This window comes from Lathyrus oleraceus, chromosome 5, assembly GCF_024323335.1.
Source record: "Lathyrus oleraceus cultivar Zhongwan6 chromosome 5, CAAS_Psat_ZW6_1.0, whole genome shotgun sequence".
NCBI lineage: Eukaryota > Viridiplantae > Streptophyta > Magnoliopsida > Fabales > Fabaceae > Lathyrus > Lathyrus oleraceus.
This window is the reverse complement of record NC_066583.1, coordinates 76,416,620-76,432,444: the sequence shown is the minus strand read 5'-3', so window position 1 is coordinate 76,432,444 and position 15,825 is coordinate 76,416,620. Positions and strand designations below refer to the sequence as shown.

The 15,825-nt window shown below is 33.4% G+C and overlaps 2 protein-coding genes across 2 annotated transcripts; both read right to left on the bottom strand.

The window, feature by feature from the left end:
* Nucleotides 1-415: 415 nt before the first annotated feature.
* LOC127078824 (zinc finger BED domain-containing protein RICESLEEPER 1) lies at nucleotides 416-1,865 on the bottom strand. The gene is made up of 4 exons (XM_051019246.1): nucleotides 1,703-1,865; nucleotides 1,225-1,622; nucleotides 814-1,107; nucleotides 416-493 (listed from the first exon to the last, which is right to left on the bottom strand). The coding sequence occupies exons 1-4, from the start codon at nucleotides 1,863-1,865 to the stop codon at nucleotides 416-418; spliced, it is 933 nt and encodes a 310-aa protein (XP_050875203.1).
* A 2,975-nt stretch (nucleotides 1,866-4,840) lies between these two features.
* Nucleotides 4,841-10,438, bottom strand: LOC127086087 (syntaxin-32). Its single transcript, XM_051026775.1, has 5 exons — nucleotides 9,932-10,438; nucleotides 9,584-9,834; nucleotides 9,347-9,492; nucleotides 8,409-8,606; nucleotides 4,841-5,191 (listed from the first exon to the last, which is right to left on the bottom strand). Exons 1-5 carry the CDS (start codon nucleotides 10,206-10,208, stop codon nucleotides 5,032-5,034), a joined length of 1,032 nt encoding a protein of 343 aa, XP_050882732.1. The 5' UTR covers nucleotides 10,209-10,438; the 3' UTR covers nucleotides 4,841-5,031.
* Nucleotides 10,439-15,825: the final 5,387 nt, after the last annotated feature.

Below are 15,825 nucleotides of genomic sequence, written 5' to 3'. Positions count from 1 at the left end.
TGTCTTTGTGAATAAATCAACAATATGCAAGAAAGATGAGACAAATGGTAGAGTAATGCTTCCATTTTGAACATGAAAATAGTGAAGTGACAATCGTCTATGAAAGATCTGTGCTCGTTGCCGCCTCCAGTCGAGCCCACATCGCTCATGATTTTCTACCCAATGAAACAAAATTTAATCAACAGAGTTGAGAGGTGGGAAAATGAGTATTGGAAAAATTCAGAATGAGCAAATACACACTACAAACATTTGAATTGATTGATGATAGTCAAGAATTATCAATGGGAAGAGTAAGCTATAGTAACAAATCATCTCCTTCATGTATTGATCTTAGATTTAAGAGCAATCAATTGCAAATGCTACTGAAAATATGTAATAGAAATAAAATTGGTTGGGGAGACTAGGAAACTAATGGTCAGTATATCTTACCCTCAATCATCAACAACTGACACAAAGGATGAGCAACTTCCGGCATCTGGCGTAGAATATAGTTCTGCAAAAGAAAGAATGAAATTTTAACATGTAACAATAAAGTAATAAGACACTAGTTTTTATATCTTTTGACATCTTACCATCCTTAATTCGATCAATATTATCGAGATCCTCACTACTAAGAAAAGATGGAACTACTCCTTTGAGCCAATCTTCAGTATAAATAAGTGCTTCCACACTAGCCGATGTTAAAGAACTACGATATGCATCAAGGATCCTTCCTCCGGTACTGAAAGTTGATTCAGAGGCTACACTGGATATCGGTATGGCTAAAACCTCTCTTGCAATGCTTGCAAGTATTGTATATCAGCTTGAATTCACCTTCCACCACTCTAGAACATCAAAATTTGGAGGACGGTTTTCTACTTCTTCTTGAATATACTTCTGTAATTCTGTCTCTGATGTGCTGCACTCATCTGATTGGTAGAATTCAGCACAATGGTACAAATCATTAATTGCATTAAAACCACCTGATAGGTTAACTGAACTACCTAGACGAGACACTGTCCTACCAGAGTATTCATCAAAAATAGACTTCAAATATGAACCCAGTTTGGTTTTCAAATATTCTACATCACTAGTATCATAAATCCTAGTTGCCATCCATACCACAAGCTTCAATTTTCATCTAGGGTTTAATACCATTGCAATCAATAACAACATGTTAAGGTGGTCAGGTTTTCCCCAACTTTTATTGTACTTTGCCTTCATCTTTATAGCCATTGACCTTACCTTTTGATCTTCCGAATTACACATGTTCAGAATGCTTCTTCCAACACCAAAAACCTCAAGCATATACGTGTTGCTTGTCACATAAGAAGATCCTGAAATACGCTCTGTAGCTTCATGAAATATCTGTAGAAATGGAAGGATTAACTCAACATGCTCCCAATCTTCCGGTCTAGGCACTCCTTTGTCCTTACTCATTTCATTAAAATATTTCTGATCTCTGAATTCTAACTCTGTAAAGGTCTTATTATGTTTTAATGCACCCTTTAACATTAGATATGTTGAGTTCCACTGAGTCTCACAATCTCTCCCAACATAACCTTTATATCCAATTGTTTCATGATCAATACATTTCTTAAATCTCTGAAACCTCGAAGGAGTACGCCTCACATACCTCACCGCTGCACGAATTCTACAATAGAATCATCAACTTCTTTCATCCCATCCTTTACAATAAGGTTTAATATGTGGGCACAACAACGTGTATGAAGGTATTCTCCATTCAAAACTATGCCATTTTGAGAGTGAAGCCATCTTTTGAGATGTTGAAATCCAACGTCATTTGAAGATGCATTGTCCACGGTAACACTAAGCACACGATTTAGTTCCCAACCATTTAAGCACTTCTTAACTGATTTGGCCATAATCTCTCCTGTGTAGTCTGTGACTTGAGTAAAATTCAAAATATTTTTTGTAGCTTCCAATTATTATCAATGTAATGCCCTGTTAGACACATGTAATTAGAGTCTTGGGTAGATGTCCATGTGTTTGTAGTGATACAAATTCGGCAACAATTTTATGACAAAATAGTCTTCATCTTCACTTTCTCCACGTCCCAATTCTTCAAAATATCACGTGCTAGTGTATTGCGTGATGGGAACTTAAATTTTGGTTGTAAGCCATAAATGAACCTATGTAAATATGGATGCTCTACCTTTTGAAACGGAAGTTCCATGGCTACAAACATTTTTGTCAAGTCCATTCAGCTAACTTCTTGGTCAAATTTGGGAACCGAAGGGGATGAATTAACAATCGCTTCCCTATTTTCCATTGAGCTTGAAGATGGTTCATGCATCGTCACATTCACCGCATTATCTAGATTATCACTACATCTTCTCAAATGAGCTAGCATAGCGCTTGTTCCACCATTATACTTGATTAAGGAGCCACAATGCTTGCATTTTGCTAACTTTGACATTTTTGTGTTCGACGGCATCGGTGTAAAATGATTCCATGATTCTGACCGATTTTTACGCTTTTGAGGCAACAAACCAGCATTATTAGAAACTGGAGGTGTAGAACCAATATGTTCTTCTGTCTCAAAGTCCATAACACTGTCATGACCATCCATATTGAAGTTGCTAGAATTTTGCTGAAAAGTTTTAAGCATCCGTCTGATCTATAAGGAGAAGCTAGCTGCAAAAGCCATAAGATAAATTGTTATTCACTTATATTCTTACAATAATACTGCTATAAGTAATGTCGCAACCCAAATCAGCACAATAAAACCAAACATTTTGAGATTGATCGTCATTTCATAAAAGAGAAATTAAATTCTAGAGTTATATGTATAGTGTTTGTGACCTCTAATAAAATAACTACTACAATGAATTGAGAGCTAATAAAATGATAAACACAAATAGATTACCACATGTCTACTAAGTATGCCACAACATGTTACTAATATGACGATAACTAGCTACTCTATTTCCACCTTGTGGACCTCTAAATCCTGGCTGCAGAACAATGTAATTAAGATATACCATAAGCCTAGTTATTCCAAAAACCTTGATCATAGCAAATACAGATTCAATTCCATTATTCACCTTTGATCCCTGGTTCGTATTTTTCCTTATATGAATTCTTTTTCGTCTTAAGGTAGCAGGTTTGTCTTGGACCTAGTTTCAGTGTGAAACATATTAGCTTTCATAAAATGCAAAACCGTCTATAAAGATTGATCATAGTTTGCTTGCATTGAAAAGATAAATTAAATAAGGATGAACTTAAGTTAAAGTATAAAACCAGCATAAAAAATTAACAGAATCAGAAGTTAAAATTAAGAAACATTGTTTACAGGCATGCTAGATTTTCCACATTGAACAAAAGGTGTGGTTCCAAATGAGTTTGTAACGACTGCTGCTTGTACAACTGTAGAAGTTTTCCATTGAACTTTTAAAGTGAGTGTAGAAAAGAATCATTTTTGATAAGTAAATTGGTGTATTTATAGTTGAGCTTGAAACACGGAAACTTCTAAAGTGAATGTAGAAAAGAATCAAGCTTTTCTTAATATGTCTTCATCATTTTGACCAAAGTAGAAAATAACACTAATTACTAATAGACTAATACAGATATTAGAAAGTTTTCCAATGAACACTCCCCAAGTTTCTTTGACAAAGAATTGTCATTACAATACCAAAGAATATAAAAGAAAGAGATAATAATTGACTTTGAATGGAGTGAAAGACATGTATGATAAGAGTGACAATGGAAAGTGAAAAATGGGGTTGTAAGAAATGTTTGAGTGAAAACTGATAACAAATATAATTTTGATCTCATTTGCATAGATAACTTACATAAAGAGAAAACAACATAGCGTACAAAATATTGACGGGAAGCAAAATAGTCTTTCGATTTTACCTATCTAGAATTCTGTCCAATAATTATCCACCATCGTATAACCTGACAAGAACAATACTATCTCATTAGTTCAGGATAAATTACTAGTTTAGCTTAAAAGTTATATGTACTACCCAGCTTTAAATTATGCTCATATTTTGAAGATTCTTGAAAACATGTATTTGTGATGAAATCCTTTACAGGAAAAATTTCAGGAGAACACAAATCAACCGGTAGATTAAAATTCAAATAAAATCCTATCAAGATTGAAAGCAATTTTCAGATATTATTTCAATTCAAAGTGAAATTGAGAGCAGAAAATAACAGGTTTACCTCAAAAAGAGTCGAGACAAGAGTTTCTACGAGCAAGATTCGAGTAGAGAAGGTGAAATCTCGTGAAATCGAAACCGAGTGAAAATGGAACATATCGAAAATGAAATCGAGCGAAATTTGAAATCAATTGAAATCGAAATCGAATCAAAACAAATAGAAGGTGAAATTGAAATTGATGCTGAGTTTGAATTGGAGAGAAGATGATTTAGGGTTTATATTTCATATTTGGGGAAGAACACGTAAGGGAAAATGAAAAGGTTATGATAATAGTAACCGACTAATGAAAAGTTTAATATAATGTTTATTAAGTTTATTAAATTTGTTAAATAATAGTATTTATATTTTATATAAAATTGTGGAAAGAGTTTATAAGAGTTTAAACTAGTTTTTAAATTCAATTAGATTAAATGAATTAGTTAAAATAAACAATTCAATTTATTAATCAGTTCAGATTAGATATTTGGATCAATTAACCAAATTTTTGAACACCCCTAGCTTGAACAATAATCTCAACAAAACAGGGTATAATCACCATCACAAATGCAATGCACACAATCCGAAAATTTTACATAGAAACAAATTTGTATCAAGATAAAATCTTGTTGGCATTTTCAATTATTTCATTAATTAATCTCAACAAAACAGTGTATAATCACCATCACAAATGCAATGCACACAATACTTAGCCTCGTTATATGCATCAATAGGTACATGTATAAAATTTGACAAAGTTGGTCCAAAGCTAAACTCTGTCATAATGAATATATATTTAGAGAAACAGAGAAATAGTAATGGAATACAAATGGCTTATCACCACTAAGAACGTCGTGTTTTTTGGTCAATTTTCTGTCTCTGCAGCGACTACGCCACAAAAAATAAGAAAACCATAAGAAAAAACATCAAGACAAAGAAAATCTTGATCATCAGCCACCTATTAGAAGATATGCTATTCAGATACTTCAACAAAGCACCTTGTGCCCCCTCTACATTTGTCAACGTATCATCCATGTTCTCATCAATCCTGAAAATTAAGTTCCTCTGTCAGCCCACCAAAATCTCAATTGGCCAATATGAAAACAAAAATCAAGCAAAAGACAATTCACCTATTAGCAATCAAAATACACAAATGATGCACCCAAAAAAGTACACATAAATGATCATTTTATCGAAGTACACGGGCAATTATTTGCATCAAATTTCTAGTTATAAATGAGCATCAAGGTTGTCAAACAAGCAAGTTCAAGCAAACCCGTCTTTAGATATAATAGCTGATAATACCCTAATAATGTGGGTAGTGTATACACAAAGATGGTATGTTGGTGTGAGTATACTAACATACTATAGGGTCAATCAGCCCAACACTCCTTGCCAACATAAGGTTGATAATTATTATAGCTACCAATGAATTCCATTATCTTAACTTTTTACCAATTTAACTATTCCTGAACAAGTTATCTTGTATGAGATAGTATATTACTTTCACGATTACTACTCCAAGTCATTTATAAATTCAAAAGTGAAGAATCATGTGGCCCCTATGAAAATTTGAGACTCAATTTGGTTCTTTACAAAAAAAAAGTTACAGTATTTAGTCCTTCACGAAATTAAACTCGGGGACATTCTATTCCTTACCAGAACTTCCATCCAAAAATTGATTTTTTTTTGCTGACTATGTAATGTTCTCATCCACTGTGTCACCATATTGCCTATGTGGTATGTGATCAAATTTTTATGTTTGAATTTCCATTAATTTGATCAAAATCACGTTGAAAAACCACATCAACTCAAAAGCTCCAAATAGTTGCTTCATTATTTTCACATTTTTTTACAGTGGGATGTAGTTTTCCAAAGTGATTTGGTTTTCTAACATGAATCCAAACACATATTGGTTGGCACCCGGTCTAAATCCCTAAATTGTATCCTTTTCCCAAAAACATGTTAACATCCACTGAAGTGTCTTTAACCCAATCTATTCTCTGACATCTATATCATGTCAAATTTATTGTTTTCGGCCTCCATGTTCCTCTCCATATAGCCTACCAAAATCAACAACTTTGAAAATGAGATCTATCTTGCATATTAACCTCCTCTGCCAAGTGAGTATTTTCTCTCTTGCAAAGTTTGGTAAAACCAAAATCAGGAATTTTGGGATGGAAATCTTTTGTTTTTTAATGAAACAAATATCTATCAAGTGATCCATTCCCCATGTATTCATTACAACTGTTGTCATGTTTCTTTCAAAGCAAAGTCGATATAGCCTAACAAGTTTAAAGTGATGAAGGTGTTTCAATGGAATTTCATGTGTTCAAGGAAGATGCATTTTAGGAATTTGAATAAGGTATAGGGACTAAATAGTCTCTTTTCAACTATTGTCAATGATTATATTGTACATTAATATATTGCATCACACAATAGGCAGTATAGTGACACAATGAATTCATTCCCCATGTATTCATAACAACTGTTGTCATGTTTCTTTCAAAGCAAAGTCCATATAGCCTAACAAGTTTAAAGTGATGAAGGTGTTTTAATGAATTTCATGTGTTCAAGGAAGATGCATTTTTGGAATTTGAAAAAGGTATAGGGACTAAATAGTCTGTTTCAACTATTGTCAATGGTCGTATTGTACATTAATATATTGCATCACACAATAGGCATAGTGACACAATGAATTAAAGCATTACATGGATATTCAGTTAGGGACTAAAGTGCCCCGTTTATTTGTGAGACTAAAAGTTTCATTTTTTAATGTGAGGGACCAAATTGTGTCTCGGATTTTTCGTTAGGACCTAGAATGAATCTTCACAATATGAGAAGGATGGAAAGAGTGTGGATTCTAAAACATTTATTACGGGGCATGAGGCATGTTCAGATTATAATCCCTAAACAGGGTTAAATTATGTATAAAACAACACCTACTTGCAAGTTTGCATGCCTAACAAATAACATATACCGATAATCAGCACAAAAAAATATTACAAAGATTTAAAGAGAACAAAACAAATACCATATTGATCATAAGATTTAATCTTCATATGTTCATAATCACAATAGAGAAACAAAATTATATTTTCATAATCATACATAAAGAATCTAATCACCCAAAATGTAACAGTTCACAACTTTAAGATCGAAATAATTAATTCATAATATTTTACAAACTTCTCCTTGAATCTGATCATGACAATCTTCTTGATAAAAGAACATTTTTAAAAGTGTATAAGAGTTAACCAGCTCAGGTTTGAAAACATAGATTTAGAAACTTTAACGGCTTCTACTTATCAGTTCATCAAATTTTCTTTAATAGGTAGGATTCAGACAAATTGATAAGTTGATTAAAAAACTGCATTCAGAACCAGGAAACCAAATCAAGATAAATCCAAGCATTTAAAAGGAAAAAGCAAAAATCGCTACCTCTGAGACTTCCACAAGAAAATATCATCAAATCAATACTCACATGTCATCAAAGATTCAATAAAGAAAAACACTAATTAGTTCACAATACAAATCCATACTCCTATATATACCGTATGTGGCAAGACCATTACATAGGAGCAAATAGGACCGATGAAGTAATAAGGCAATAGGCAAAAGAGAAAATCACGGGTTTCAAGCATGTTAGAAAACAAAGCACATATGAACAGCCACTCATTAGAAGGCAATATAGGTTTTAAACATTTTTCTCAATTTAATTAATGGTTATCCACTTGCACTTTACTATATTATAAAGTTCACCTAGTAATTTAGAGGGTGCTAAATTTTTATACAAACCATTTCTCTGCTCATGAGTAGCTAGCAAAATAAGCAATTTAACAGGTATCAAAACTTTTTAGTTAATATTGTAGTAAATAACTCAACTTTCTCTCAGAGCCACAGGCGAGCAACCTTACGTGCAAGAATTGTTGCTTTTCCTCTCTAAGGCTCGCCCGGTGTTTTATATTAGTTTTATTTTTACGCAAGTAATTCTTTCCTCAATCCTCAAAGAGCAGACAGACAAACAAACATTTCAAACAACATGGCATACCAAAAGATCACAAATTTATTGTTAATGAAGACTAAATGATCAAATCGTCTTGCACAAATAACCACAAATCAAAGTTATAATTCCCTACACATATCGAAGCCCTAACTTAACTCAACTCTTAAGGTTAATAACTGGCACAGATTCATTTGGTCAAAAAATTACTTAAGAACCGAGCAAGTTTGTAGATAATAGACAAGTGAGGCAAATAGAAAACCTGATGGCAATCTCTCCTTGCTGGGAGACAAGTGTTGCTAGTTGATTAAAGATGCTGCCGAGCTCGTGAATAGTGGACTCGACATTTTGAAGAGCTTCAGCTCTGCTTTGCATGTAAGTGTCCTGCAATGGAACTACCTGTTGTTGTTGCTGCTGTTGTTGTTGCAGCAATGGTTGACTCTCCCCATCCACCTGCTTCCTGTGGAATGTGGATGTGAAGACCGTGAAAAAATAATATAAAAATGTATGAAAGCAGAGTTGAAGATATAATTCAACCAACCTCCAAAAAACTCAAAATGCAAGTACAACTAAGTAATGATTAGTCTTTTATAATAAATCATCAATCATATCAAACCATATAATAATAAATCAAAATATTTATTGTATCTCTTCCCTCTATTTAAAACCTTATCACTTTGAACAAATACAAGACTCATGGTATGAAATTAATATATAAGTACAATGGCTATCTGCGACATAGTTTTTGAAAATTCAATCATTCCTAGGATTGGCAATTGCAGACCTTGGAAAATAGTGGTTTGTTCAAATTCTGCTACTCAACAATTCTATAGTGCTGCTATTTCACAATATTTTTACTAAATAGCATATTTCGTAACAAAAGCAAATTGTTGAAATTCCGCTATGCAATAGTGCTATAGCCACTATTTAACAACACTTCACACTGCAACAACCATCCAAAGAGAACAAATCGATAAAAGGCGGATGACCACATTATAGTATTTTACTCTATTCTACTTGATAAACTGGGTCACTTAGAATCTCTTGTTTCCTAGAACAAAATCTATGCATTTGATAATCTAATCAAGTATGACACAAGTTAATTCGATAAATAGCAAAGAGATTCAAGTTATCTTATATGCTTAACTAAAGCCTCTAACAGTACAATCAACAGAAGAAGAAAAAAAGAGTATAACTTACCCACTAGCCCATGGAGGTGCAGGAGCATTAGAAGTACTAGCAGCAGACTTTGTAGCTAAAGGACGTTGACGAATGAAAGGATTTGCAGAATCCTTAGAAGCATTCGACGAAAACAATTGTCTTCTACTCTCATGCGTTTTCAAGTTCTTCATAAAAAAATCAAAAACCATCATAAAACACTATCGTCGGCAATTACCATAGCACATTCACACAAATACAAATCACAAAAAACAATACCTCAGTTCTCATGGTGAGAACATCTTTAAACTCTTTCGTGGTGCTCATCAATCGAGTCTTTAAATCATCCACAACCGTAGTGGAATGACTAGTTGTGTCGGTAGAAACATTTCCACTCTCATTTCTAGAGTTACTGACCAATTGAAGATCCACAACCGCAGAGTTAAGTGCGGTAATATCTTGTTTAATAACACTTGTTAGTTCTTGAATTTCCATGGTTGGATCATCAAAAACCGAAGTCCTTTTCGCCACTACAAACCAAAAAAAAACGAATAAACACGCAATAATCAACATTAATAATACATGAAGAATTAAATTAAATTGAATTGAAATTGAAGAAATAATTACATTTTGCGAGCTTGGAAAGTTTCTGCGAGGTTTGATGAATTCCATATCCAATCTTGGAAGCTCTTCGATTAAACTCTGATTGAATCGCAACGGCGGATCGAGGATCGTCGGATCTGGAAGAAGAAGAGGAAGACGGAGGAGAAGATGAAGAAGGTGGATGAGTACTACTGGTGGCTCCATTTGAGGTTGATGGTAGTGATTTCTTCAACCTCTCTGCAACGGTGTGGAATTCATGTGTGCGATCTCGAAATGAGGATTGCGTTGATTTGAATTGCATCTTGTGGAGCGATCTGCGTCGAAACCCTAGATCTGATTGGAATTGGAGTGTGATTGGGGTATTGAAGATGTGATGAAATCGTTCATATGATTAGAAAGGGGAGAAAGAAGAGGAGGTGCGTGTCTTAACGGATTTAGGATTGGGAATTGGAAGATCCAGCTTTCATGTTGATTATTGTTATAACATAAAATCATATGCTTACTATCACATATTATCTGACAAGATTGTTTTTGTTTAAAAAATAATAGTAATAATTTAATTAATCTTGTATTGTTATTATTTTTTAATTTTTTATATAAGATTTTAGTTATGAGATTAATTACAATGTAATAAAATCATTTATGAGCATGATTTAGAAAATGATAATTAAATAATTAACAATCGTAATTAACAGGCATATTTGAAACTCTTTACAGACGAGTGTATATTAATTAAAACTTTTTATAAATTGGATTATATTTTAGAGGCTTAATTATAATTATATGATTTTTTTAATACTAAAATAATTTATTTTTCAAATTAATTATCAAAATAACTATCTTTTATTATTTATGCGTCAATTGAACAAATCAAATGAGGTGTCCTATCTATTGACGCATGCATGCATTGCAAATGAGCATAGGTATCATATGGATGGGTGCATGCATGCCTTGAAGCCACATGCATTGGCGCATGCATACACTACATCATACATCAGTGTATGCGTCAATGCATGTGGCGCGTAGTATTATGCATGTTTTTTTTTAATTTTATATTTTATATTTATAATTAATTAAATTAAATACTTAAATAAAAAATAATATTATAATATAAAATTAAAATACATAAAATTGACAAGAAAATCAATGACTCGCTCGATTGGCGATGCCGAACTGCAGATTTACATCGTCACTCTAGTGCATCTCCACTATAGTGAACCGAATAATTGGTGTTTTTGTTGTCTAAACTGCAGCTTCATCATGATTAACATGATGATCAAGACCCAAATACGGCCTCCAGATAAATCATAGCAAATAGGCGCAAGAATAAAACGTATAAGTGTTTTTTGTGGCATTTTTACACAACGAACTATATAGATGATACAAAACAGCTTAACCCCAACTATATGTGCTTACCTTATTTATATTTTGTAACCAACGACAAATACATAATATTTACCATATTAACTGTACTTTCAGAAAATAAAAAATTAGCAGATAGAATCATAATATAACACTGAACTTTAATTATCTTTTCATACTCGATAGATTCTTCGTTTAATGTTATACTTAAATAATACTGTTTAAGATATTTTAAATTAATACATTGATCCCTAGGTTGACTAGAAGTCTCTCCCGTAATTGTGTCTTCACACAAAGGGGCACCCAACAATTCATCGCATATAGAGTTATCGTGATTAACTCTATCATTTAGGGTCTTACGATACGTAGACCTAACAACATGTAGATGTCCTCAAGTGTGACGGTACACTCACCGAAAGGAAGGTGAAATGTGTGGGTCTCGAGTCTCCATCTCTCTAACAAAGCAAGAATAAATTTGTAGTCAACTGAGTATGAGACTATGTTGAGTAGATTACCAAAAACGTATCCTCAAATATATGATTATATCAAAGGATCGTATGGTGCATATTCATGTACACGACATCGAAATCTCTTTGGGTTCTAATAAAACATAAGTAAGAAATAAGTAAGAAGAAGTAATAAATAATAGAGACATTTTGTTACGAAATAAGAATAAGAATAAGTAATAAACAATATAGATTAAGTAATAACATACAAATGTCGCATTGAATCCTACATGCGTTGGAATCCTGGAGATTCTTTAAAAAGTTGATATGTGATCGGTACACTTGCCTTGTCTTCTGCATGTGTTGCCTTCACCATCTATCTTATTTAACTGCATGTTAATATGTGATCAATGCACTCACCATCAAACACTAAAATTACATTTTAAAAAAATGTTTTCATCACCATATTACATGATCAGTGTCCATACTGATGGTGAAATATTTGAGTGTCACTTATTCGGTTTTTGTTTTCGCAACACAGAAGTAAATCGGTTTACAATAAATAGACGATAAAAATTTTCACATTTGAAACAAAGAATAGAAAATAAATTGTAGTGTAGTCAGGTGGGGAAAATCATCTACAAAAATCAGGTGTTCTTTAGAGACAACCAAGTAAAGTTTTATCAGTTGAAGATTCAAGATGATGACGATGTTCACCATATGTTTCTCAGTCATGAACAATATGGGTACAATGATATAAAGTTATATATATTAACACAATAAAATCAAGTGTCTCAGTTCGTTGATCCGTCACAAGTGTTTTGTGAAACTGATGACGACGAACAAGCTGAAGTCGATGTTGTTGACAAGGAAAAAGAAGAAGTCGAGTTATTGGTTGATTCAATAGTGAATAATGAAGAAGAAGAAGAGAAATTACCATCTAGTCATGTATATTGTCCATCTTAACACATGACAAGCTTGAATTTGGGTGCAGATGAACCTTCGTCAGATATATTTTACAATCCTTATGTGCAAATTCAAGGATCACTGAAAGAAGGAGACAAGTTTCACACAAAAAAAAGACGGTGTCAGAGCCATTAAAAAGTATCACATGGAATTATAAGCTGATTATAGGGTTTATCGAACTAATGCAACGAGGTATAAGATTTATTGTCGAAATGAGTTCTACTGTTCCAGTTGTCAACATCTTATCGGAAGAGGAGTGATTTTTAGGAGGTTGGTTCTATGGGTCCAGCTCACACATGCTTAATCACGAACCCAATGCAAGACCATCGCAAACTCAGCTCTCAGTTAATATGCGATGAAATTTTGTCTGTCATTAGCGACAATCCGTCGTTAAAGGTGAGTACAATAATCTCGCATAGTATAACACAATACAACTATACTCCATCATACAGGAAGGCTTGGATATCTAGGACTAAGGCAGTTGAAAAATTATTTGGCAATTGAGAAGAGTCATACAAACAACTTCCAAAATACTTGGTGACTCTTAAACATTATGCTCCAGAAACTATTGTCAATTTGGAAACGTTGTCGGTGTATACCCCAGTCGGGACTTGTGCTATTGGTAATGGAATATTCCACTGACTCTTCTGGGCGTATCAACCATGCATCAAAGATTTTGTTTTCTGTAAACTTATTATACAAATTGATGGTACATGGTTGTACGGGAAATATAAAGGAAAGCTACTGATGATAGTGGCACAAGATGGCAACATCAATAGTTTTCCAATCACCTTTGCCCTAGTTGAAAGGGAGACTGTTGGGGGATGGAGTTTTTTCCTAAAAAATCTTTGATTGCACGTTGCTTCTCAGCCTAACTTATGTTTGATCTCAGACCGACACCCTTCAATAGTGAGTGCCTACAAAAATATTGATAATGGCTGACAGGATCCTCCGTCGATGCATATCTACTACATTAGACATATCGCTCAAAACTTCATGCGGGAGATCAAAGACAAAAAGTTGTGGAATAAGGTTGTCAACGCAGGGTATGCATTAATATAACCTTCTTTAAAACACTACCATGAAGACATCAGATTGTCAAATACATATGCAGTAAGGTGGATCGACAATATTCCATTGGAGAAGGGGACTAGGCATACGACAATGAACAACGTTAGAGCCACATGACAACAAATCTTGTGGAATCAATGAACTCTGTCTTCAAAGGCATCTGAAACATACCTATAACCGTTTTAGTGTAAGCAACCTATTTCAGGTTAGGGGCATTGTTTGAGACCAGACATTCCAAATGGAGTTCAATGTTACAATCTGGGCAGTTGTTTAGTGATGCTTCGATGAAATTCATTAAAGAGGAACCTGTCAAAGCTAACACACATGTGGTCACGGTGTTTGACCGTACTAAAGATTGGTATAGTGTTGCTGAGTCCATGGATCACAATGAAGGCATACCGAGGGGACACCATCGAGTGGAACTAGATAGAGGTTGGTGCGACTGTGGAAAGTTCCAAGCCTTTCGTATGCCCTACTCTCGTGTCATAATGGCATATTCAAAGGTTCAACGATATTCATCCTACTTACTATGCTACGTTTACAAAGTTCTAAGCATTTCCAATGTTTACAAAATTAAATTTTCATTGGTAGCAAAAGAGGATTACTGACATGCATATCAAGGGGACATTCTCTGGCACAATGAAATAATGTGAAGAAAGAAAAAGGATCGCCCAAACAACACCCATATTCGGACCGAAATGGATACTGCAAACAAAATGGTTAGATTGTGTAGTTCATGTCGTAAGCCCGGTCATAATCGTACTAATTGTCTCAGTGTTGGAACAAGCACAACAACATAATTTTAATTGTAACTCTTTTGCTTTATATTAAAAACAACATTCATTTCATATGATAACTTTGTGAGGAAATACCATCACAAACAAATACAACACATAAGCAACACATAAACAACAAGACAACAAACTACAACAAATAAAATATCATCACTAACAAATACAACACATAAACAACATAACTATGTGATTACAACAACATAACTATGCGGTTACAACCATCAAAACAATTTTGAACATAATATACATCATCATGTGAACGTCTCTGTCAGTCTTAATATCCACCCATACACGAACTTCTCCATTTTGGTTGAACGTGGACTCAAGCCATTGAATTCTTCTGATCCTTTCATCCTCTGTAATTTTTCCATCTAACCAACGATTCAAGGTCCTATTAAGACGTTCGAACGTTTCAATATTCCAAAGGCGGATTTCTATCGGAGGTTGCATTGCTGAAAAGATTAAATCAATATTTCTCTTGTGAATATATGAATATTCAAACATTTTAAAGAAAAGAAAATTGAAAGAGATTGAAGGAAAATAGAAGGAGAGTAAGAAGTTGTGTGAAAAATTATGGGAGAAACGTTGTGTATTTATAGATAAGCACACACATGCATGCGTCATTGCCTTAAGCACACACACATGACTACATGCATGCACCAATACATGTGACAACACTTACATGCCTACATGCATACGTCAATGCACATGACGCCTTCACATGTATGCGTCATTGCATGTGGCGCCTTCACATGCATGGTTGCATGCATGCGCCAATGGGTAGAGCGTCTCCTTTAATTTGCAATTAGATGTGTCAGTTCAACTGGCGCATAAATAATAAAAGATGGTTATTTGAATAATTAATTTAAAAATATATTATTTTAGTATTTAAATCGAAAAAGGTGATTATTTAAAAAAAATCTAACATATTCAAAATAAATAATCTTAATTATAGAACATTTTAGAAATTTTATCTGAATTAATAAATATAATTAATGTTGTATGAGGAAAAAAATTATATATGACTTAAAAACTTATCGACAGTTTTTTTACTTTTTTGTACTTTCCTAAGATATAATGTCAGGGTCAATTTGATATTTGACTGTCTGGTATGTTCTTTTGTTTAGAAACGTTGTCAAACTAAAGAGTGTTTTTTTTTTCCATTCAAGTTGGATTTAAAATATATTATACTAATAAATGAAGAGTATATTGTCGTATTTTGTAAGACCCGATTATAGATGGATATTTAAAATACATACAGGATTTGTTTAAATAATTA

What these genes read in the sequence shown, in the direction of transcription:
- LOC127078824 (XM_051019246.1), bottom strand. Translation starts at nt 1,865, where the DNA reads ATGGCCAAATCAGTTAAGAAGTGCTTAAATGGTTGGGAACTAAATCGT. An exon ending in TGGAGAATACCTTCATACAC is followed by an intron (nt 1,623 to 1,702) that starts GTTGTTGTGCCC and finishes GAATTCGTGCAG; the next exon opens with CGGTGAGGTATGTGAGGCGT. An exon ending in GTAATTCGGAAGATCAAAAG is followed by an intron (nt 1,108 to 1,224) that starts GTAAGGTCAATG and finishes TGAAAATTGAAG; the next exon opens with CTTGTGGTATGGATGGCAAC.
- LOC127086087 (XM_051026775.1), bottom strand. Translation starts at nt 10,208, where the DNA reads ATGCAATTCAAATCAACGCAATCCTCATTTCGAGATCGCACACATGAA. An exon ending in GCACCTCCATGGGCTAGTGG is followed by an intron (nt 8,607 to 9,346) that starts GTAAGTTATACT and finishes CACATTCCACAG; the next exon opens with GAAGCAGGTGGATGGGGAGA. An exon ending in CAAGGAGAGATTGCCATCAG is followed by an intron (nt 5,192 to 8,408) that starts GTTTTCTATTTG and finishes CTTAATTTTCAG; the next exon opens with GATTGATGAGAACATGGATG.